Source organism: Garra rufa, chromosome 8 (genome assembly GCF_049309525.1).
Source record: "Garra rufa chromosome 8, GarRuf1.0, whole genome shotgun sequence".
Classification (NCBI taxonomy): domain Eukaryota; kingdom Metazoa; phylum Chordata; class Actinopteri; order Cypriniformes; family Cyprinidae; genus Garra; species Garra rufa.
In genome coordinates, this window is record NC_133368.1 from 49158168 (window position 1) to 49182252 (window position 24085).

The 24085-nt window shown below is 34.7% G+C and overlaps 1 protein-coding gene across 1 annotated transcript in view; it reads left to right on the forward strand.

Annotated features, from left to right (window-relative positions):
- The first annotated feature begins 977 nt into the window (after positions 1-977).
- The window catches only part of frmpd4 (FERM and PDZ domain containing 4), a 79163-nt gene continuing 56055 nt past the window's right edge, over positions 978-24085 (forward strand). Inside the window, exon 1 of the mRNA XM_073845157.1 lies at positions 978-1553. Within this exon, the coding sequence (XP_073701258.1) occupies positions 1107-1553 (447 nt within the window). The 5' untranslated portion in view covers positions 978-1106. The remainder of the gene's footprint in view (positions 1554-24085) is intronic.

A 24085-nucleotide genomic window follows, 5' to 3' on the forward strand; every position in this document is an offset into this window, starting at 1 on the left:
AGAGGAAAAAATTACGTTTAAGTCGCATAATATCGGTTAATGGAAACGCAGTCATTGCGCAATGCTTTTTAATCGACATTCATAAAATATCTCCACAGTTTTGCGCAAATCTGTAATGGAAACACGCCTATTTGTACAAAAACTCCCATATAGCCCATCGCAAACAAGTTTTTACGCTCCCGTGAGGTGTTTTTTCAGGCAATTCGAAAAAAGGAATATTTCGCAAAACAGCAATAGAAACTATTTTTTTCTCTCATTTACAGGTCACATTCAATATAATATAGCCAAAATCACTCAAAAATCCGTTGCCATGACTTATCGCGAGAGGAAAAAATTACGTTTAAGTCGCATAATATCGGTTAATGGAAACGCAGTCATTGCGCAATGCTTTTTAATCGACATTTATAAAATATCTCCACAGTTTTGCGCAAATCTGTAATGGAAACGCCTATTTGTACAAAAACTCCCATATAGCCCATCGCAAACAAGTTTTTACGCTCTTGTGAGGTGGTTTTTCAGGAAATTCGAAAAAGGAATATTTCGCGAAACAGCAATAGAAACGTTTTTTTTCCTTCTCTCATTTACAGGTCACATTCAATATAATATAGCCAAAATCACTAAAAAATCCGTTGCCATGACTAATCGCCAGAGGAAAAAATTATGTTTAAGTCGCATAATATCGGTTAATGGAAACGCAGTCATTGCGCAATGCTTTTTAATCGACATTTATAAAATATCTCCAAAGTTTTGCGCAAATCTGCAATGAAAACGAGCCTAATGAGAACTGCCAAGGTTTACCTCAGTTTCTCAGAGCCAGTCTTCGGTTGTGAGGCAGGGCGGAGGAAGAGGCTGAAAGAGGGCGGGAACGTTCACAGAGATGTAGTTGAGAAACTTCATTGACGCGCTTTTTGGCTTGAATAGTGGAAACATCCCCGTTTATCTGCTGACAAACTCAGCAGAGAATATGATTCATTTAATCTGTTTTCAAAACATACGTTCGCAGTTATCATTAACCCGTGCATGAAAGACAAGCGCCAGTAGTTCAGTCAGCCGCGTTCACATGGGGTTTGTGTTTGGGGCGTCAGTCTGTGTATCATATCGCAGGGATGTCCGCACAAGGGTTGCTAAACAGCGTCTTCTCATGTTCCTCATCGGGCTCTAAAACCCTCGCAAAGAGGAAACTGCACCAGACTCGCAGTTTGGATTCTGCGCTGATCAGAAACTGCGGGGCGCCTGGAGACGCCAACGGTCATCGGTCATTCTGCTGGAGCTCAGGCTCCACAGCTGGATTTACTAACAGCCAGAGCACGTCTGAAAGCCTTTCCGCGGACTCCAGGTTCAAAAAACGTCTTTCTTCATCGAGTTTGTCGACGTCTTCGGACGCCTCGTCGATCTCCAATCTGCATTTTGACTACAGAAGCGGCAAACGCAACGCGTCCAGGGATTTATCTCTCAATCTCAGTGGTTCAAGCAACATCTTCTCACCGAGAAAGTGGCTTCAGAGAAAGTTGCCTCAGTCGGATGCCGTTTCGCACAATATCTGTAAATCTGAGGTAAGGTTAGGCTATAAAAATACATGTATGAGGATTTTAAAACAAATCTAATGTTGTTGTTTGGCGTAATTCTCTCCTTACTATTGAACAAATTCTAAATAACGTTAGAAGTTTGCAAAATGATAAATCATGAGGCTTGTTTTGTCATGCATTGCAGGTTTTTCAATCAAATGCATATATTTATTTTAGGTTTTTACCACTTTTAATCAGCTCTAAGCCTTTTCCATTTCGTTTAACTGCTTATGTGGTGTCACTAAATAATTTTTTCAGAAATACAAATGTTTTATATAATGTCTAATTATTATTCACAGTCATTTTAAGTTAGTTCACAAAGTGCATGTTAGGACAGTTAAAAAAAAGTTAACAAATTGCATTTGATGCTTATTGACTGAGTCTTGGCGGCAGTAAATATACTGTATATAATGCGTGATTGGATGCATAAGCATGAATCCAAGTTTCAGCATTAAGGTTGGCAGTTTATGGTTATTTTTGGATCGCCGTCTCATAACTTCTAATTCAATATGGCTGGAATGACTGCATTGTTATTTATTCACTTGTCCAGAAGAACTTCACAATCGATTTATCTTACAGGAGCCAGAACTACCTGCAGTACTGCAATGCCAAGCATATGCTTGCATAAAAGCTAGAACTAAAGTAAAATGCATGAATAAAGAGAAGTGATTAGTGCATGATGCTGTTTTTCTTGAGATCAATTGGAGGTTGATGCAATCCACCGCACAACAACAGAGACAGTAAAGGTTCTGGAAAGCGACTACATTGTTTTGATGGGAACAAACATAGACCTGTAGGAGTGTGTTGAGATAGGAGTGCGCTGTTGCATTGACAGGCTGACGTCAAAGCCTTAAATTTAATGCGGTCGGCTGAAGATAACCAGCGGAGTGAGACCAAGAATTCTGCGACATGGACTCTGTTTGGTTGATTGAAGATCAGACACGCAGAGAGCGTGGACAGGAGGATCTAGTGGTTCGGCTTGTCGAAGGCAGCAGACAGCGCTTGGTAGGATGAAGACAGATGATCTGGTGTGAGCTCTTGCCAGCCGCAGGGTTTCAGCAGCAGACAGCAGGGAAGTCTTTGTGGAATGTCCGCTTTCCTCTACTGCAGGATCCAATACAAATCTAAAATACTAACCCTAAAGACAACTGAAGTTATTGAAGTTGTACGGTGGTTTAGCTGCAAATCCTGACTTTAATAAATGCGTTTTCCCCAAACCGTTGAACTTTACACTAAATACCACTGGAACTGAAGAATGACAATAATTCAGTATAGTAAAGCGCATTGTTGCTGGCATTTTCAACTGATTCAAATTTCAAAACTTCCCTGGCTCAAATATTTAATTTTGATAATATTTAGACATGTATAGTGATGAAAGTCAAAATATTAAATGTCATGGATGAATATTTACAGAGTAATCCACTATTTTGTAGATCAAATGGGTCAAATGGCAGTTTTCACCTGAGATTCAGAGTCAAATTACAGGGATTACAGGGGTGTCAAAATGACTTTAGAAAGATGGCAGCATCGTAATTTTATTTTTGCACAGAGATTAATAGGTCTGTTAGTAAAATCTGTTGACTTTAGCAATCTTTGTTGCATTCTGTGCCAATGTTGATCATTCAAAAACAGGCCAACAGCACGTTTTCAGTTTTTTTTTTTTTTTCTCCAAAGTTTGCATGCCTTTCACTCAGGAAGTATTAAAGATATCTTAATGTCCTTTTACATATTGGGTCTTAACAAACTTTTCTTTTGGCATCTTTATTTTTAAGGCCCTGTATGGTTCAATTCCATAGATATTGGAATTTCAATATGGCTCCAGGAGTTATGTATAGTGATGAAAGCCGAAATATTAAATGTCATGGATGCATAATTATGGTGTATTCCACTATTTTGTAGAGGATCAAAATGGCAGTTTTCACCTGAGATTCAGAGTCAGATTACAGGGGGGTAAAAATGACTTTAGAAAGATGGCAGCATCGCAATTTTATTTTTACATCAAGATTGTTAGGTCTGTTAGTAAAATCTGTTGACTTTAACAATCTTTGTGTTATGTGCCAATGGTGATCATTCAAATATAGGCCAACAGCACTTTTTCAGTTTTTTCTCCAAAGTTTGCATGCCTGTAACTCAGGAAGTATTAAAGATATCTTAAAGCCATTTAAGATGTTGGGTCTTAAAAAACTTTTATTTTGGCATCTTTATTTTTAAGGCCCTGTGATATTTGGTTCCAGAGATATTGGAATTTCAATATGGCTTCAGGAGCAAATTGTTAAAATGTGTACATTTTCCGTGGTCAAAAACCAAATGTGGATCAGTTTGCAAAATCACGATACTTCTTTTCTTTTAAAGAGGAATGTATGAAGAACAAATGACTTCAGAAAGATGGCAGCATCGTAATGTTATTTTTACATAGAGATTGGTAGGTCTGTTAGTAAAGTCTGTTGACTTTAGCAATCTTTGTTGCATTATGTGCCAATAGTGATCATTCAAAAATAGGCCAACAGCACTTTTTCAGGTTTTTTCTCCAAAGTTTGCGTGCCTGTAACTCAAGAAGTATTAAAGATATCTTAATGCCTTTTTAGATGTTGAGTCTTAACATACTGTCCCTTTGGCATCTTTAATTTTAAGGCCCTATGAGGTTCGGTTCCAGAGATATTGGAATTTCAATATGGCTCCAGGAGTTATGTATAGTGATAAAAGCCAAATATTAAATGTCATGGATTAATATTCACGGAGTAATCTACTATGTTGTGGAGGGGGGTCGAAATGGCACTTTTCACCTAAATTCAGAGTCAAATTAAAGGGGATTAAAATGACTTCTGAAAGATGGCAGCGTTGTAATTTTATTTTTGCACAGAGATTGGTAGGTCTGTTAGTAAAATTGGTTGACTTTAACAGTCTTTGTTGCATTATGTGCCAATTGTCATCATTCAAAAACAGGCCAACAGCACTTATTCTGTTTTTTTTTTTTTTTTTCCTAAAGTTTGCATGCCTGTCAGTCACTCAGGAAGTATTAAAGATATCTTAATGCCCTTTTAGAAATTGGGTCTTAATAAACGTTCCTTTTGGCATCTTTATTTTTAAATCCCTATGAGATTTGGTTCCAGAGATATTGGAATTTCAATATGGCTTCAGGAGTAAATTGTTAAAATGTGTATATTTTCCGTGGTCAAAAACCAAATGTGGATCAGTTTGCAAAATCACGATACTTCTTTTCTTTTAAAGAGGAATGTATGAAGAACAAATGACTTCAGAAAGATGGCAGCATCGTAATGTTATTTTTACATAGAGATTGGTAGGTCTGTTAGTAAAGTCTGTTGACTTTAGCAATCTTTGTTGCATTATGTGCCAATAGTGATCATTCAAAAATAGGCCAACAGCACTTTTTCAGGTTTTTTCTCCAAAGTTTGCATGCCTGTAACTCAAGAAGTATTAAAGATATCTTAATGCCTTTTTAGATGTTGAGTCTTAACATACTGTCCCTTTGGCATCTTTAATTTTAAAGCCCTATGAGGTTCGGTTCCAGAGATTTTGGAATTTCAATATGGCTTTGTATTTCAATAGTAAATCTACTATTTTGTAGAGGGGGTCAAAATTGCAGTTTTCACCTGAGATTCAGAGTCAAATTACAGGGGGCTAAAATGAACTTAGAAAGATGTCATCATCATAATGTTACTTTTACACAAAGATTATTCCAGACCAGAGATATTGGAATTTCAATATGGCTCCAAGAGTAAATTGTTAAAATGTACATTTTCAGTAATCGAAAACCCAATGTGGGTCAGTTTGCAAAATGATGATACTTTTCTTTTAAAGAGGAATGTCTGAAGAACAAACAGTCTTAAAACTAGAGATGTATCTTGTTTCCTTCTCTCAAGACAACCTCATTGAACATACCTCTCTGAGTGCCATAAATATTATTTTTCCATAGTTTGCGTGCCTGTAACTCAAGAAGTATTAAAGTTAGCGAAATATGATTTTAGATTCTAGTTGTTAATAAACTTTTCTTTTGGATTCTTAATTCTCAAGGCCCTACATCGTTCAATCCCAGAGATATGGGGATCTTAATGAGGCACCATGTCCAGATTGTTGAATATTACCCATTTTCAGTGGTTGAAAACCAAATTTGGTCACTTTGTATACAGCTATTTTATTTTACTTCTTGCGTTACAGGCATGCAAACTTTGAAGAAAAAACTTGAAAAGTGCTGTTGGCCTATTTTTTGAATGGTCACCATTGGCACATAATGAACCAAAAATGGTTAAAGTCAACTGATTTTACTTGCATAACTAAAATAACATTATGATGCTGCCGTCTTTCTGTAGTCATTTTCACATTCCTGTAATTTGACTCTGAATCTCAGGTGGAAAGTGCCATTTTGACCCACCCTCTGCAAAATCCCTCTACTCAGTAAATATTCATCCATGATATTTAATATTTTGGCCTTCAACGCTGTGCATGTCTATCTTTCTTCAAAAAAAAAAAGGGACCCATTTGCATACTTCTAAGTTTCAGTAAATGTGGCTGAAACGTGCAATCTGCAGTCAAGATGTGTTAAATGTTCAGGATAAATTAAAGTGGCATTCATCTTATGCACGTCTAACGTGCCAGGAAATACCAAGGTGTTGTGAAAGTGCTTGTTTTTTGAAGTAGCTTTGCAAAGATCAGGAATGTGATCTTATTAAGGCATCTGCGATCAGAGACAAATCAACAAACACCTCTTTATAATTAATGCATGCTTTTTTGCAATCAAACTGCGGCCACACTACAATATCGAAAAACCAAAACACCAAATTTGTAGATGTTTGTGTTGGCCAGCCCAAAGGGGAGCTCTCTTTGTAACAGTTACCTAACCTCTCAGGAATCTGGAGTTTATAAAGCTCCTCCTATAAAGCAGTTCAGCTGTGTCTTTTAGAGCACTGCTCCTTCTATTATTTGGCCAATGAAACGGACAGGCAGCAAAAGGCAGACTTTGTTTTTGCCACGTTCAAGTGGAATCCGTTCAAAAAGACACCTGAAATTCTCATTGAGTCCTAAATATCAGATTTGAAGTGCAAATAAAGTCTGGAATCTGTAGGCAGTAAGTGCGCAATATATGCTTTGATTTATCTCAAGCAGCCACAGGCTCATTTGCGCGGACAAAGTCTTAAAACGGTCAACTTGCCAGACACAACAGCATTACTTGTGTGTCTTTGCTTCCCTTTGGCCTGTTTGCAAGTTGCAGAGCGTTTCAGAGAATCTGTTGCAGTAACAAGCTTAACGATGTTTAGATCTCGAGGCAAAGTGCTCTAATATATCTCGCTAAAATACAGCCGCGTTCAACTTTTATTGGGTTGCTTTTAACTTGTTTTATTTAAATCCCCATTTTTGGTCAGATTGCATTTGTCTAGGCTCTTGTGCAATGCTTAAATTTAGACTATTAGCTGTTATGTTACATTTTTATTGAGAAATTGCTGTTAGAACAGCATTGTCAGCAATAACGAAACCGGAAAAGAGCAACGAATGAGCTTTTTTTGTCAGTAGGCCTGCATTGTTCTTTTAGAGTCCTGTATACATTATTGCAAAAACTCCCAAGCTTGTCTGCAGCGAGTCTTTTTACTGTGCGAGAAGAAGCCGTGTATGAACGAAGCGTAGTTCTTCAGCGAAGTGACATCTGGTTTACATGAAGTCTGCCTCAGCTTCTATTTCTCACAGCAGAGCAGCATGACCTGATCTTTGGCAGCGCTACCCATGCAAATAGTTCTTCCCACTGGAGACTGTCAACTGAGTACAACAGCTCTTTAGGGTCTTTTTAAGGTCTTCTTTCATGTTCAACAGTTTTGTGAATCTTCGAGCTTGCCGTGGTCTTTACCACCGATAAAAACGAGCATGCACTGCTGATGGAGCGTCTCATGGGAACGTCTAAATTTAGGCAAGTCAACAAGTTCCAAAGTCTTATTTAGCTGTTTTCCCCCTCATCTAATATCCTGTTTCCCTTAGAAATGCATCATTCTATGGAAGCCGGAGTGTTTTTGTTTTGACAGGTTGCCATGGTTCGACACTACCGAGTGTAGATAGCAAGATGTTTTACATTGAGAAACGTTCACAGACCAGGGAATGTGGGGCATGTTCGTGGAGTCTGACTCACCTTAAACTGTTTTCACTTGGAGCGGATCCAGCGCAAGAGACCGTGAGTGCTTCAATGTTCTTGCTAAGATGGTTTAGATTATTGCATGTCCTCCAGACAAGTACAGTTGCAACATGCGATAAACATCTCCGATCCCCAAAGTCATGTATCTGATTTTCCAAAATGATGAATGGAAAAAGCTCGTCCTCTTTCTTTTCTTGCTAGATTCAAGCAATTGCAACTTCAGTATCAGCATAATCTTTGACCTTTTTATAGTATGCCTGCCAATCATCTCTGTGTTGCTGCGCACACACACACGTATGGAGCTCATGTTTGTTCAAGGGCACCAAAAAATAGGAATTTGCCAAAAATGTACTCCCCTTCAGGCCATCTACACTCCAATAAAGGTGCTTCTCAATGCCACAGACAAACATTTTTTTTGTTTAAATGGTTCCATAAAGAACCTTTAACATCTGAAGAACCTGTCTGTTTCACAAAAGGGTCTTTAGATTATAAAAAGTTAAGAAAGAGATGATTGAATGGATCTTTGTGGAAGCAAAATGGTTCTTTTATGGCGTTGCTGTGAAAAACATTTTTGAAGCACCTTTATTTTTGAGAGTGTGAGATGTTGATGAGTTTGTGTTTTATTGTCTCACCAATGGATCCTCTACAGTGAATGGGTGCTGTCAGAATGAGAGTGATAAAAACATCACAATAATCCACACCACTCCAATCCATCAGTTAACATCTTGAGGAGACAAAAGCTGTGTTTGTAAAAAACAAATCCATCATTAAGACTTTAAATACGAGTCTACAATCCATATTAACACTGCTTCTCATGAAAAAGTGGTTTGAACTGGGAGAGAAATCTGCATTAAACAAATATGTGGCTGCATTTCCAATTAAGAGACAAGAAGAGATGCATTAGTATGGGTTATGAACTTGTTTGTTAGTTTGAAACATCTTAATAATGTATTTGTTTCTTATAAAGAAACAGCTTTTGGCTTCACAAGATGTTAATTGATGGACTGGGGTGGTGTGGATTATTGTGATGTTTTTATCAGCTGTTTGGAGACTCATTCTGATGGCACCCATTCACTGCAGAGTAGCCATTGGTGAGCAAGTGATGGAATGATGCATTTCTCTCAACCTGATGAAGAAACAAACTCATCTACATCTCGAAATTCCAATTTTTGGGTGAACTATTCCTTTAAAATGGCTTAAAACAAAGGGTTACATGGTCCAGTTTACCCCTGCTGGTTGATTTCATCTACACTAATCTGAGGCCAAAAAGACATTTTCTTGATTGTCTGGCTGGCATTCAAAAGTAAACAAGTTCAACAATTTTAGAGTTCACTTCAAGACCAAAAATTCACAGATAATTTACTCACCCCCTTGTCATCCAAGATGTTCATGTCTTTTGTGGAAAGCATTTCAGTATTTCTCTCCGTATACACTCTTAAAAATAAATGTGCTTCACGATGCTATAGAAGAACCTTTTTGTCTAAATGGTTCCATAAAGAACCTTTAACATCTGAAGAACTTTTCCGTTTTATAAAAGGTTCTTTGCGGTGAAAAAAGGTTCTCTGTGGAAGCAAAAATGGTTCTTCTAAGGCATCGCTGTGAAGAACCTTTTGAAAGCACATTTATTTTTGAGAGTGTAAGATGTAGATGAGTTTGTTTTTTCATCAGATTTGGAGAAATGTATCATTCCATCACTTGCTCACCAATGGATCCTCTGCAGTGAATGGGTGCCGTCAGAATGAGAGTACAAACGGCTGATAAAAACATCTCAATAATCCACACCACTTAAGTCCATCAGTTAACATCTTCTGAAGCCAAAAGCTGTGTGTTTGCAAGAAACAAATCCATCATTAAGACATAAAATACCTAAAATACGAGTCTATAATCTATAAAACTGCTTCCTCCCATAAAAAGTGGTCTGAATCAGGAGAGAAATGTTCACAGATCAAGCCATTTACAAGCCAAAACAGCTCTAAACTAATAAGTGGCTGGATTTTGAAGTGAGAGACTACAAGAGATGCGTTAGTATGGGTTATGAACTCGTATTTTAGTTTAAAACATCTTAATGATGGATTTGTTTCTTATAAACACAGCTTTTGGCTTCTCAAGATGTTAACTGATGGACTGGAGTGGTGTGGATTCATTCTGACGGCACCCATTTGCTACAGAGGGTCCATTGGTGAGCCGTTGATGCAATGCTACATTTCTCTCAATCTGATGAAGAAACAGACTCATCTACATCTCGAAATTCTTATTTTTGGGTGAACTATTCCTTTAAAATGCCTTAAACCAAAGGGTTACATGGTCAAGTTTACCCCTGCTGGTAGATTTTATCTACATGACTTTGGGGCCAAAAAGACATTTTTCTTGATTGTCCGGCTGGCATTCAAAAGTAAACAAGTTCAACAAGTAAACAACTGAGTATTTCATTTGATTATAGAGGCTATTATTTTAGAGGCTCTTTAAGGGGAAGTTCACTTCAAGAACTAAATTTACAGATAATTTACTCACCCCCTTGTCATCCAAGATGTTCATGTCTTTTGTGGAAAGCATTTCAGGATTTCTCTCCATATACACTTAAAAATAAAGGTGCTTCACGATGCTATAAGTCTAAGTTTTGTCTAAATGGTTCCATAAAGAACTTTCAGGATTTCTCTCCATACAGTGGACTTCTATGGTGCACGTGAGTTTGAACTTCCAAAATGCAGTTTAAATGCAGCTTCAAAGGACTCTAAACGATCCCAGCTGAGAAAGAAGGGTGTTATCTAGCAAAATAAATGGTTATTTTCTAAAAAAAAAAAAAAAAAATACAATTAATATACTTTTTTAACCTTGCGTTAAAGTGCGCCTCTTGTCTGGCTCTGCATCAACTCTGTGTATTCCAGTTTAAGACAGTTAGGGCATGTTGAAAAAACTCCCATCACTTTTTTTCATTCAACTTCAAAATTGTCCTACATTGCTGTTTGACCATTTTTCTTGTAAAGGGAGTTTGATCTTCTTTGCACGTTCACTTTGTACTTTTGCAGTGATGTAGTGCAATTTTAAAGTTGGAGGAGAGAATAAGACGGGAGTTTTTCGGCATACCCTAACTGTCTTGAACCGGCATACACAGAGTTGACGCAAAGCTAGACAATAGGGATGTGCAATTAATCAAACTTCATTTTCGATTTCGATTTTGGCTTTAAACGATCATGAAAATACAGTAATCGAGATGAAACGATTATTGCGCTTTTGCTCTTCCATAAAAGCCTAATTTCACATGCAAACCAGCAAAATCATGTAATGTGACTTTCATAAAACGGGAAATGCTTGATATATTAATGTTTCTTTTAAGTCGTGTTTTTTAAAAGCGAGAAAGAACTTGCGCTGTTCTGCGTATGCGCAGATTAAAGTTATCTTTTAGCTCAAGGTGTGCACTAAACGGTCAAACACACACAAAAACATTTAAAAATGAGGCGCTTGGTGATTATTCATGTAAACCCAGTTATGTCTTAAAATGATCATAAACAGTTGAGAATGAAAATACGCGTGTAACAGTATATTGGATCCGTGTGGCTCTTAAAGCGCCAGCAAATAATAGTCCTTCTGCCGTCTCTGTGCTTAATATTAATAAAAAGTAAAATACAAAGAGACAAATGACTCGTTGCTCTTGAATGAAGGACTTTTTTAGTTTTAATAAGAAACAAAGCATGTTTAATTCTTACAGTGAAGACGCCGTTTTATTTTACATTCAAATAATTACATTCAATTTCTGTAGTGTTGTTAAACTTTAGACTTGCATAAAAGTACTCAGCATTTTTTTTTTTCATTTGTATCTTTTTTTTTTCTGTTGTATTGCCATCTTCAAATTAATATAAAGTTTTGGACCCAGTCATAATGGTATTAAATAATCATGATTACAATATTGACCCATAATCGAGCAGCCCTACTAGACAAGACGAGCATTTGAGGTTAAAGTATATAAATTGTCTATTTTTCGAGTTTTTAGAAAATAACAGGTTGTTTTTCCATACTTCTTCTAATTGTGCACGACATAGTCTTATCCAATTAAAATGTATTCATCGAACTTATTGGACGAAAGTGAGGTTGGCGAAAATTTGGCAAGATATAGATCCCATATGTGTTCGTTGTCATCAGGGTTTTGGTTATGTCCATCCATAACTTCTTTTTGGCTATCAATATTTAACCCTCTGGGCCTCCTCATTAAGGGGTCACACTTGGCTCCCTCGCGGTCAAAAGTGACCGAAGCCTTAAAAAGTAACTTTTTTTTTTCTTCAGGAAAATCAATTAAATACATTTTTGTTCAATAATATTTTGTAATTATTATTTAGAATTTTTTAGCATTTTTTACGAATCTATGCAATATTTATACAGTTTTAATGAGCAATTTTTTCCCACTAGAATTATATTTTATATTATATTTTTTTTAATTTAATTATGTATTTATTGTTTTTCAATAAATACAACATTTCACATTAAAATAGAGTAAAAGCATTTAAAATCCATTTTTTTAAAGTGAAAATTGCACCATCTAGTGGCATAAAAAATAAAAACTTGTGTAATGCCATGTAAACTCCTGTATCTCCCTATATACATATATACAGGGGCTTTGGGATTCCTATTGTTTTTTTTTTTTTTTTACTGTTTCTTCATTTTAATAGGCTTTGCATTTAGAAATATATTCAGACATTCTAAAAGATTACTTTTGGCAAGGTTTAGATTTTTTTTTTTGATTGGATAAATATCAGGTTTTGCATTTTTCTGCTTATTTCTGTGTGTCTGTGTGTGTGTCTGTGTCTGTGTGTGTGCGTGTGTGTGTCAGTTCTGTACTTTTGTTATTTTAGAGTGTCAGTCCTTGCTTGCTGAACACTTCTTTTCAGCACAGTGGCTGATTTGTAGCTTGTATTACCAAAAGATTATCTGAATTATCACATTTTTTCATATTTCCCATTCATTTCCTATGTCGGTCATTTTTGACCGCGAAGGAGCCAAGTGTGACTAATTTTTTTTTGACCCTTTAACATATCCGAATCATGTCACTGATTTTTTTTTGTACTCGCATAGCTAATGCAACAAAAGTCACCAAGTGTCATCTCATTCTGATGAAGCCACGATTTTTAAAAATTCAAAACATAAAATTTTTCGGTCAAAAATGACCGAAGAGGCCCAGAGGTTTAAATGCTTTTCCTCTGCGACAAAGAAACAGATCGAGCCTTGTCCTTTAGTTGCACTTTTCGGACTTCCTCCAAATGTCACAGGTCTGCCGGGACGTTCTGCAAACGCTTTTGCTTTTTTAACAATACTAGCTAGACGGCGTATTCTTCTGCTATGGAAACAAACGCTTCCTCCATCGTTTGATGGCGTATTTTCTGAAACTTGGGACCCTTTTATTAGGCGTTTTTCAGATTATGAGAACTCTTCTTCTGTAGTCTGCCAAGCCAGTCAGTAAATTGTCATTATGATTGTGGCTGGATTTTAATCAAAAGTGTATTGAATTTATGTAACGTGTTGTTTGATGTAAATGTGTACAATTGGTGATTATTTTAATTTGTTTAATTTTTATAGTTTCAAAACTCTTTATTGAGGGGTCCCGTTTTGTTTTGTTTTGTTTAACTCTGGGTTGGGGGTTGGTTTGGGGAAAAAATGTTTTGTTTCTATTCCTCCTGTACCTTTATCCTTTAATTATTACAAAAGTTTAATAAACAGATTGAGCAAAAAAATAAATAAATAACAGGTTGTTTAACTAGATAAGACCCTTCGTCCTCGGCTGGGATCGTTTAGAGCCCTTTGAAGCTGCATTTAAACTGCATTTCGGAAATTTAAACGAAAAATTATTTTTGTCCTCTAAAGATGCATGTGTTAATGGTTTGGGAAAAAAAAAAAACAGAGATACAGTTCATCATAAGAAATCCAACATGCTTCCTAAGCCAAATGCTACATAATAATAATCGAGATTAAGTTTTCACAATTGACCTAATCATGCATAATTGATGATTTCAGCATGCCATTTAGGTTGAATAGTTGCATCAAAGCCTCTTTTCAACAGAGCGATTGATCATTATAAGGGGCATGTCTGTTTTTGCACACGTTTGCAATGATGAATCAGAATGCAACTGTTCCTATAATGAATGCATGAGTCACGAATTTGTTCTGTTTCACTTCTGCTCGCGGTTGCACACGATTGCGTCTTCGCGATGACTTTTGCACGGACGAGCGTCCCTTGTGTTTTTTGTTTGTTTGTTTGTTTGTTTGTTTGTTTGCAAAATGCAAACCCTTCAACTGGAGTTTTAATCCATTGTTAACAGGTTAAACAATGCTGTATGGCATCAAAAGACCATTTTTATTTTAACCTCAAATTTTTCCCACAACGGTTTCCTTTGGACTCTGGTTGGAAAGAGTTGAAATAACCAAGAGGAAGACGTGTTTCCGTTGTCAGGCAGCTACTGTATGACTTTCATGTGGTGTTCTTCTGCGAGGGTGCGTCCTGACTGACTCTGTGATTAATTTAGTGATGTTGAAACCCAGAATGTGGTACTTCCTGTTTCTTTGTGCCAGTTGGGGGTTTGTCACTGGGAACATGATAAAGTGATATTTAATGCTGTTACATCATCAGAGCGATTGCATAGGATTGTTTAGGAGATTAATGTGAACAGTTGAACTCTTTGTACCTTTGTATCTTTTGTTAGTGTTGTTTGGTTAAAGAGTCAGACAAATTGGAGATTTGGCTCTGTTTCAGGTCATGAGTGTGGATGTGAAGTGTATTGACCAATAGGTCCCATAGGACTTTCAGTTGGAAATTTGATTCTGTAGAGGAATTTTCTTAGTTACAGTTCAGAAAATGTAACATTTTATTAGTCCAACACAATAAAATGGTTTTAAGTTGTTTTTTTTTTACATTTTGTAAACCATTTTTTAGAGACATTAATTTGTTTATTCAGCATTGACGCATTACAAGTGACAGAAAATACATTATATTTTTGTCACTGCATATAATGTTACAAAATACTTTTTTTCTTTCTTTCTATGCATCAGAGAATCTTGAAAAATAAAACATACTCTGTTTTTGACTGGAGTAACTGGAGACTGGAGAAATGATGCTGAAAAATCCAGCTTTTATCACATAAATAAATTATACTTTAATAGATATTTACATAAAAAAATGCTATTTAAAATTTGAATAATATTTCACAATTTTTACTGTATTTTTGATCAAATTAATGAAGAAAAATGAAAGGGGGGTTAATGTGCGAAACTAGAAAAATTATGCTGAAAATGCAGCTTTGATCACAGAAATAAATTACATTTTAACAGATATTCACATAATAAACAGCTATTTTAAATTGTAATAATATTTCACAATTTTTACTGTATTTTTGATCAAATTAATGAAGAAAAATGAAGGGGGGGTTAATGTGCGAAACTAGAAAAATGATGCTGAAAATGCAGCTTTGATCACAGAAATAAATTATACTTTAATAGATATTTACATAAAAAAATGCTATTTAAAATTTTAATAATATTTCACAATTTTTACTGTATTTTTGATCAAATTAATGAAGAAAAATGAAGGGGGGTTAATGTGCGAAACTAGAAAAATGATGCTGAAAATGCAGCTTTGATCACAGAAATAAATTATACTTTAATAGATATTTACATAAAAAATGCTATTTAAAATTTTAATAATATTTCACAATTTTTACTGTATTTTTGATCAAATTAATGAAGAAAAATGAAGGGGGGGGTTAATGTGCAAAACTAGAAAAATGATGCTGAAAATGCAGCTCTGATCACAGAAATAAATTACATTTTAACAGATATTTACATAATAAACAGCTATTTTAAATTGTAATAATATTTCACAATTTTTACTGTATTTTTGATCAAATTATTGAAGAAAAATGAAGGGGGGTTAATGTGCGAAACTAGAAAAATGATGCTGAAAATGCAGCTTTGATCACAGAAATAAATTATACTTTGATAGATATTTACATAAATGCTATTTAAAATTTGAATAATATTTCACAATTTTTACTGTATTTTTGATCAAATTAATGAAGAAAAATGAAGGGGGTTAATGTGCGAAACTAGAAAAATGATGCTGAAAATGCAGCTTTGATCACAGAAATAAATTATACTTTAATAGATATTTACATAAAAAATGCTATTTAAAATTTTAATAATATTTCACAATTTTTACTGTATTTTTGATCAAATTAATGAAGAAAAATGAAGGGGGGGGTTAATGTGCAAAACTAGAAAAATGATGCTGAAAATGCAGCTCTGATCACAGAAATAAATTACATTTTAACAGATATTTACATAATAAACAGCTATTTTAAATTGTAATAATATTTCACAATTTTTACTGTATTTTTGATCAAATTATTGAAGAAAAATGAAGGGGGGTTAATGTGCGAAACTAGAAAAATGATGCTGAAAATGCAGCTTTGATCACAGAAATAAATTATACTTTGATAGATATTTACATAAATGCTATTTAAAATTTGAATAATATTTCACAATTTTTACTGTATTTTTGATCAAATTAATGAAGAAAAATGAAGGGGGGGTTAATGTGCAAAACTAGAAAAATGATGCTGAAAATGCAGCTCTGATCACAGAAATAAATTACATTTTAACAGATATTCACATAATAAACAGCTATTTTAAATTGTAATAATATTTCACAATTTTTACTGTATTTTTGATCAAATTAATGAAGAAAAATGAAGGGGGGGTTAATGTGCAAAACTAGAAAAATGATGCTGAAAATGCAGCTTTGATCACAGAAATAAATTATACTTTGATAGATATTTACATAAATGCTATTTAAAATTTTAATAATATTTCACAATTTATACTGTATTTTTGATCAAATTAATGAAGAAAAATGAAGGGGGGGTTAATGTGCGAAACTAGAAAAATGATGCTGAAAATGCAGCTTTGATCACAGAAATAAATTACATTTTAACAGATATTCACATAATAAACAGTTATTTTAAATTATAATAATATTTCACAATTTTTACTGTATTTTTAGATTATAGATCAAATTAATGAAAGGGGGGGGGGGGATTTAATGTGCAAAAATAGGCACAATTTGGCCAAAATTGTGAGATTCTATCTACAATAATAATAATTCTTATTACGTTTACCACTACTGTTAAAAAAAAAAATAATAATAATTGTTTCTTGAGCAGCAAATCAGCATATTAGAATGATATCTGTTTTCTAAAGGATCATGTGACACTGAGGACTGGAGTAATGATGCTGAAAATTCAGCTTTGATCACAAAAATAAATGACATTTTAACAGATATTTACATAAAAACAGTTATTTTAAATTATAATAATATTTGTCAATTTTTACTGTATTTTTGATCAAATTTAATGTGCAAAAAAGGGCACAATTTGGCCAGAATTGTGAGTTATATATCAATAATAATAATAATAATAATAATAATAATTATTATTATTATTATTATTATTATTATTATTATTACTTTTGTTATCACTACTGTGTAAAAAAACATTTGTAAATAAATTTTTATATATTTTAAAAATAAATATTATTGTAACATTTCACTACAGAATAAAAATAATTAAATAATAATTCATTTATTTTTCATTACACCTGTGAAATTACAATAATGAATCAAATTGATGGCTTATTTAAATTTTTAAACAATAAACCATTGAACTTTTTCGCTATTCGAGCCTTTGCAGTTAAGCTACATCGCAATTTTTTTAATTTTTCAGAGACATTAATACTTTTATTGAGCATTGACACATTAAAAGTGAAAGAGAAAATCCATTTATAATGTTACAAAATATTTATATTTCAAATAAATGCTGTTCTTTTGAACTTTCTGTGCATCAAAGAATCCTGAAAATAAAATGCATCACAGTTTTCACAAAAATATGAAGTGTTTTAAACATTGATAATAATCATAAATGTTTCTTGAGCAGCAAATCAGCATATTAGAATGATTTCTGAAGGATCATGTGACACTGAAGACTGGAGTAATGATGCTGAAAATGCAGCTTTGATCACAGAAATAAATTACATTTTAACAGATATTCACATAAAAACAACTATTTTAAATTGTAATAATATTTCACAATTTTCGCTTTATTTTTGATCAGTGAGTTAATGCAGCCTTGCTAAGCAGAAGAGACTTTGTTCAAAAACAGGAATCAGAAACTGATTTAGAATTTTTTAGAAACTTTTTTTAAAAATTAGTTTTATTTGTATAGCACTTGTCATTATGTGCCTTTCATTCCAAAGCAGCTATACAAACAATAGTGCGTCAGAAAGCATGTGTCCACTTGTTTTGCTTTGTCATTCTGAAGGAAAAGTCATATAGGAAGTGACACACCCGGAGGACTCACTTTCTTCCCTTCTCAATAGCTGGAAGCGATAAGGCTGTAAAAGGGACATTCTCACATGAAACCTTGCAACAATGCTTGCCAGCCATTGCTAGCACAGAAGAGGTCAAGAAATGTAGTAGATCACAGTTGAGGTCAAAAGTTTACATTCCCCTTTCAGAATCTGCAAGATGTTAATTATTTTAGCAAAATAAGAGGGATCATACAGTACAAAATGCATGTTATTGTTTATTTAGCACTGACCTGAATAAGACATTTCACATAAAAGATGTTTACATATAGTCCACAAGAGAAAATAATAGCTGAGTTTATGAAAATTGATTCTTAATACTGTGTTGTTACCTGAATGATCCACAGCTGTGTTTTTTTTGTTTAGTGATAGTTGTTTATGAGTCTGCCTGCTGTTCTTCAGAAAAATCCTTCAGGTCCCACACATTTTTTGGTTTTGCAGCATTTTTGTGTATTTGAACCCTTTCCAACAATGACTGTAGGATTTTGAGATCCATCTTTTCACACTGAGGACAACTGAGGGACTCATATACAACTATTACAGAAGGTTCAAACACTCACTGATGATCCAGAAGGAAAAACCATGCATTAAGAGCCTGGGGGTGAAAACTTTTGGATTTTGAAGATCAGGGTAAATTGAACTTATTTAGTCTTCTGGAAAACATGTAAGTAGCTTCTGAAGGGAAATACAAAATTATATTTAGGCAAAAAAGCTATTTAATATGGAAAAATGCACTATTTGGCCAATTTTTTTATTGTAATTAAAAATAATAATAATAATCATAATTCTTATTACTTTTATTATCCCTACTAAGTTAAAATATTAAGTACCTTTTTCCCCAAAAAAAAATGGAATTAGATTTTTTTTATATTAAAAACGTAATAAAAGTAATAATAATAATAATTATTATTAATTATTGTTATTGATATAATCACAAAAATGTCCAAATTGTGCCTATATTAAATAGCTTTTTTTCCAAAAAAATTACATTTTATACATTAAAATATAAAAAAATCTAATAGCAGTTTTTCTGGGGGGAAAAAGCTATTTAATATGGAAAAAATGCACAATTTTGGCCAGTTTTTTATATTGTGTATCAATAATAATAATAATAATAATAATAATTATTATTATTATTAGTACTTTTATTACTACGAAGTTAAAATATTAAAAATATTTTCTGGAAAAAATATGAAAAGGCACAATTTGTCCAAAATTTTCTGATTTCTATATTAGTAATAATAATAATAATAATAATAATAATAATAATTATGACTTTTATTATCACTACCAAGTAAAAATACATTAAATAAAGGAATATTGTTATTGTAACATTTCACTACAAAATACAAAAAAATGAATATTTTTTTTTTGTTTTTCATTACAGCTGTGAATTTACAATAATTAATAATATTCAGGCTTAATTTATTTTTCAAACATTAAACCGTTGAACCTTTTCATTGTTTGAACCTTTGCATTGCAAGTAGATAATCGCACTAAGCCACATCACGATTTTATTTACATTTTCAGTTAATCGTGCAGCGATTTGTATTTGTAAATAAATTTGACACTTTTTGTATATTTTTGATAGAATTTATAAAACTAAATACTATGTTGACAGTATTTCGAAATCACAGAACTGAATGAAAACACAAAAACATCACTGTGTAAAATAAATGCAGTAGTATCAAACAATTATCTGAATTTATTCAAATGTTTAATGTATATATTGTTCATTGCAAATCGTTTACAAAAAAGAATTTGTAAACTCTTGTATGTGCATTTTTACATTCACGATAGCATTTATACACTGTTCGCAATTTGATATTGTACATTAGAAAATGTATGTGTGTTAGAAGCACATGGTATGATTGAATACTTATGAATACTAATGAGCTTGCGTTGGTGAAATGGTTGTGGAGAATAGATGTGCAGCGAGCAGCTGGGCCTGAAATTACCATCAGACACAAATGTGATGCTTATTTGATGATCCTCAAGTATCTGTTGTTAGACAGCTGTTCAGATGAAACTGTTGCTCACCTTTTATGCTGATGAGCAAGGCTTTCATTTCTGGTAAGTGTGCACTTGTTGAGTGGCACTACAGCACCAAAGGATGAAGCGTCTCATGTTTACACTTTTCTCGATATCTTTTAAATTAAAATTTTCTTAATTAACTATATAAGCCTTCTGCTCATTGTTTTCACTTTTTCTTACATGTGTTATTCTATATTGATGTCTTGTTGGATGCTAATGACTGCAGTACATTTCATATGCGGTTCTATGCATAATCTAATAATGATATTTCGTTATAAAATGCTAGAAATGCTGCACTATATATGCACTACGGTTAAAAAGTTTTAAATGTTAATAAGTGTTTTAGATAGAAGTCTCTTCTGCTTACCAAGGCTGCATTAATTCGATCAGAAATGCAGTAAAAACAATTGCAAGCTGCATTTAAGGGGCCAAGCATAATCAGAGGCAAAATAAGGACGTAAAAGTGTAGTTCACTTTCATAACAACAATGCACAGATAATGTACTCACCCCCTTGTCATCCAAGATGTTCATGTCTTTCTTTCCTCAGTCGTAAATAATTTTTTCTTTTTTGAGGAAAACATTTCAGGATTTCTCTCTTTATAATGGATATTGATGGAGCTCTGAAGTTTGAACTTCCGAAATACAGTTTAAATGCAGCTTCAAAAGGCTCTAAACGGTCCCAGTCGAGGAGGAAGGGTCTTATCTAGCGAAACGATCGGTTATTTTCGAAACAAATTGACAATTTATATACTTTTTAACCTCAAATGCTCGTCTTGTCTCGTCTCTGCGCAGCACATGGGAAGTCTTTGTGATTCAGGTGAATGTTAGGGTACGTCTAAAAACTCCCATCTCGTTTTCTTACAAAAACTTCAAAATCGCATTAGATCGCTGCAAAAGTACCGACACAGTGTTTACAAAGTGAACATGCAAAGAAACTCAAACTCCCTTTACAAAAAAAAGGTAAAAACCGCATTGTAGGACGATTTTGACATTTAAGACATAAACGAGATGGGAGTTTTTAGACGTCCCCTAACTGTATTTACCTGAATCACGCAGACTTCGCATATGCTGCGCAGAGACGAGACAAGACGAGCATTTGAGGTTAAAATAACCGATCGTTTCGCTAGGTAAGACCCTTCCTCCTCGACTGGGATCGTTTAGAGCCTTTTGAAGCTGCATTTAAACTGCATTTCGGAAGTTCAAACTTCGGGGCGCCATCCATATCCATTATAAAGAGAGAAATCCTGAAATGTTTTCCTCAAAAAAACATAATTTCTTTACGACTGAGGAAAGAAAGACATGAACATCTTGGATGACAAGGGGGTGAGTACATTATCTGTGCTTTGTTGTTATGAAAGTGAATTAGTCCTTTAAGCATGGCATGAAGCAGCAGACCAAATGCAACAATTAGCAATTAAAGCCATATAAGGATGATTTTAGTCAAAATGCCAGAAAAATAAGTATAGTCTCTAGTAATGTGATTTAATGGGATGTCACTTTTGACCAATTGGTGGCACTGTTATCAAATCGATGTGGTTTGTTGTGTGTGGGATGACAATAGCACACAGAAAGTTTGGTGTCAATATGTCAAATTTTTGCAAAGATCATCATGCCTCAAATGTGTTGCATTGCTGCACAAAAACGTCTTTGTCTATCATCCGTAACTTTTTGTCAGCACAGTCTAAAGATGATCTGACTCGTTTTTGGTGAAAATCGGACCAACGGTCGAGAAGAAGTTTGAAAAAGTAGGTTTTCAACGTAAATCAAATTGGCAAACAATAAGTTTGGTTGACTATAGCGTAATTGGTATTTCTGTTGTCAGCATGACACAAATAATTGTTTGAGACCAGTTTCATTACAAAAGACCAATGCAATCAGAAGTTAAAGGAACACTCCACTTTTTTTGGAAATAGGCTCATTCTCCAACTCCCCCTGAGTTAATAAGTTGATTTTTACCGTTTTGAAATCCATTCAGCCGTTCTCCTGTTCTGGCGATATCACTTTTAGCATAGCTTAGCATAGATCATTGAATCCTATTAGACCAATAGCATCGCATTCAAAAATGACCAACGAGTTTCGATATTTGTCCTATTTAAAACTAGACTCTTCTGTAGTTATATCATGTACTAAGACCGGCGGAAATGCAAAGCTTCAATTTTCTAGGCTGATAAGATTAGGAACTACACTTCCATTCCGGCGTAATAGTCAAGGAAGTTTGCTGCCGTAATATGGCCGAAGCAGGCGGAGTATTAGCAGAAAAGAGTTCCCAGCTAGTTTAGCATTTGCACATGTGCTGCGTGGTATTACTGCTCCTGCTTCAGCCATATTACAGCAGCAAACTTCCTTGACTATTACGCCGGAATGGAAGTGTAGTTCCTAATCTTATCAGCCTATAAAATTGAAGCTTTGCATTTCCGCCGGTCTTAGTACACGATATAACTACAGAAGAGTCAAGTTTTAAATAGGACAAATATGGAAACTCGTTGGTCATTTTTGAACGTGATGCTATCGGTCTAATAGGATTCAATGATCTATGCTAAGCTATGCTAAAAGTGATATCGCCAGAACAGGAGAACGGCTGAATGGATTTCAAAACGGTAAAAATCAACTTATTAACTCGGGGGGAGTTGGAGAATGAGCCTATTTCCAAAAAAAGTGGAGTGTTCCTTTAATTGTAAATATCATTATTAATGGTTGATGAATGGTTTTTCACTCTTGAACAATAGGTGGCGGTGTTACTAAATTGATGTGCTGTGGTTAGCGTGAGGTGATGATGGCACGCACAAAGTTTAAGGTCAATATGTAAAAGTTTTGCAGAGAGATGGTCTCAGATGCTGTGGCATGATTCCAGCAAATCCATTGATGTGTTAAAAGATAACTGTTTCAAATATCGACACACAATCCGCAATTTTTAGTGATGTTTCATTAACAAATTTCGGGAGGAGCTCGCACAGATAATTAACACGGCCAATTCACCATCAGCAATCACACTCCCTATCCAAGCACTACAGTCCCTTTAAATAGCCAAGCAGTCTTACCTTCATTTATCTCTGGTTTTCAGCATCCCTCCACCCCCCCCTTCTCTTCACCTTCAGCTAGGGGGGAGCGCTATTGGGTTCGGGCCAAATGCTGAGCTTGGACCCCTCTCCATGGGCAGGGGGAGTGCCCCGGGCTCAGGAATGATTACCGAGCTCGGAGCCCTCTCCCGGACAGCACGCCAAACACGCTTAACTTTTACGCCGTTTATTATATGTAAGCGCAAACTCGTGAACTCAGCATGGTCTAAAGATGGTTTGAGCCAAATTGGGTGAAAGTGGACCAATGGTTTAGGAGGAGTTGTTTTTCAACATGAACAAAAATGGCGGACAGGAAGTCTGGCTGACTATGGCAAAATTGGTATATATGTTCTCAGCATGACCCAAGGAATATACTAGGAACACTTTCATTACAATAGGCCAAATTAATCAAATGTTATTAGCAATTTTAGAAATTACTGCCCCCAAACCTGAGTACTGTCAGTGCATAGTGTCGAAAATACAAACCAAGTATCGTAACGATTTGTTGATGCGTTCATAAAAAAATCCAATTTTACAACCAAATTGAGAATGGCCGATGCCCTGACTGAAATGGGACAATTGGGCGTGGTTCGACTTGGCATGCTCCTTCTAGACCAGAGTTGCCCAATCCTGTTCCTGGAGATCTACTGTCCTGCAAAGTTTGGCTCCAACCCTGATTAAACACAACTGAACCAGCTAATTATCCCTCTTAGGTAGCACTTGATAATTACAGACAGCTGCGTTGGAGAAGGGCTGGAACTAAAGTCTGCAGGTAGGTAGATCTCCAGGAACAGGATTGGGCAGCCCTGTTCTAGACCTTACGGTTCAAAAGTTATTATCATAAACATGAGTGTAACTTTGGACAAGTGGTGGCGCTAGAGAGTTTGACTTTTGTGTT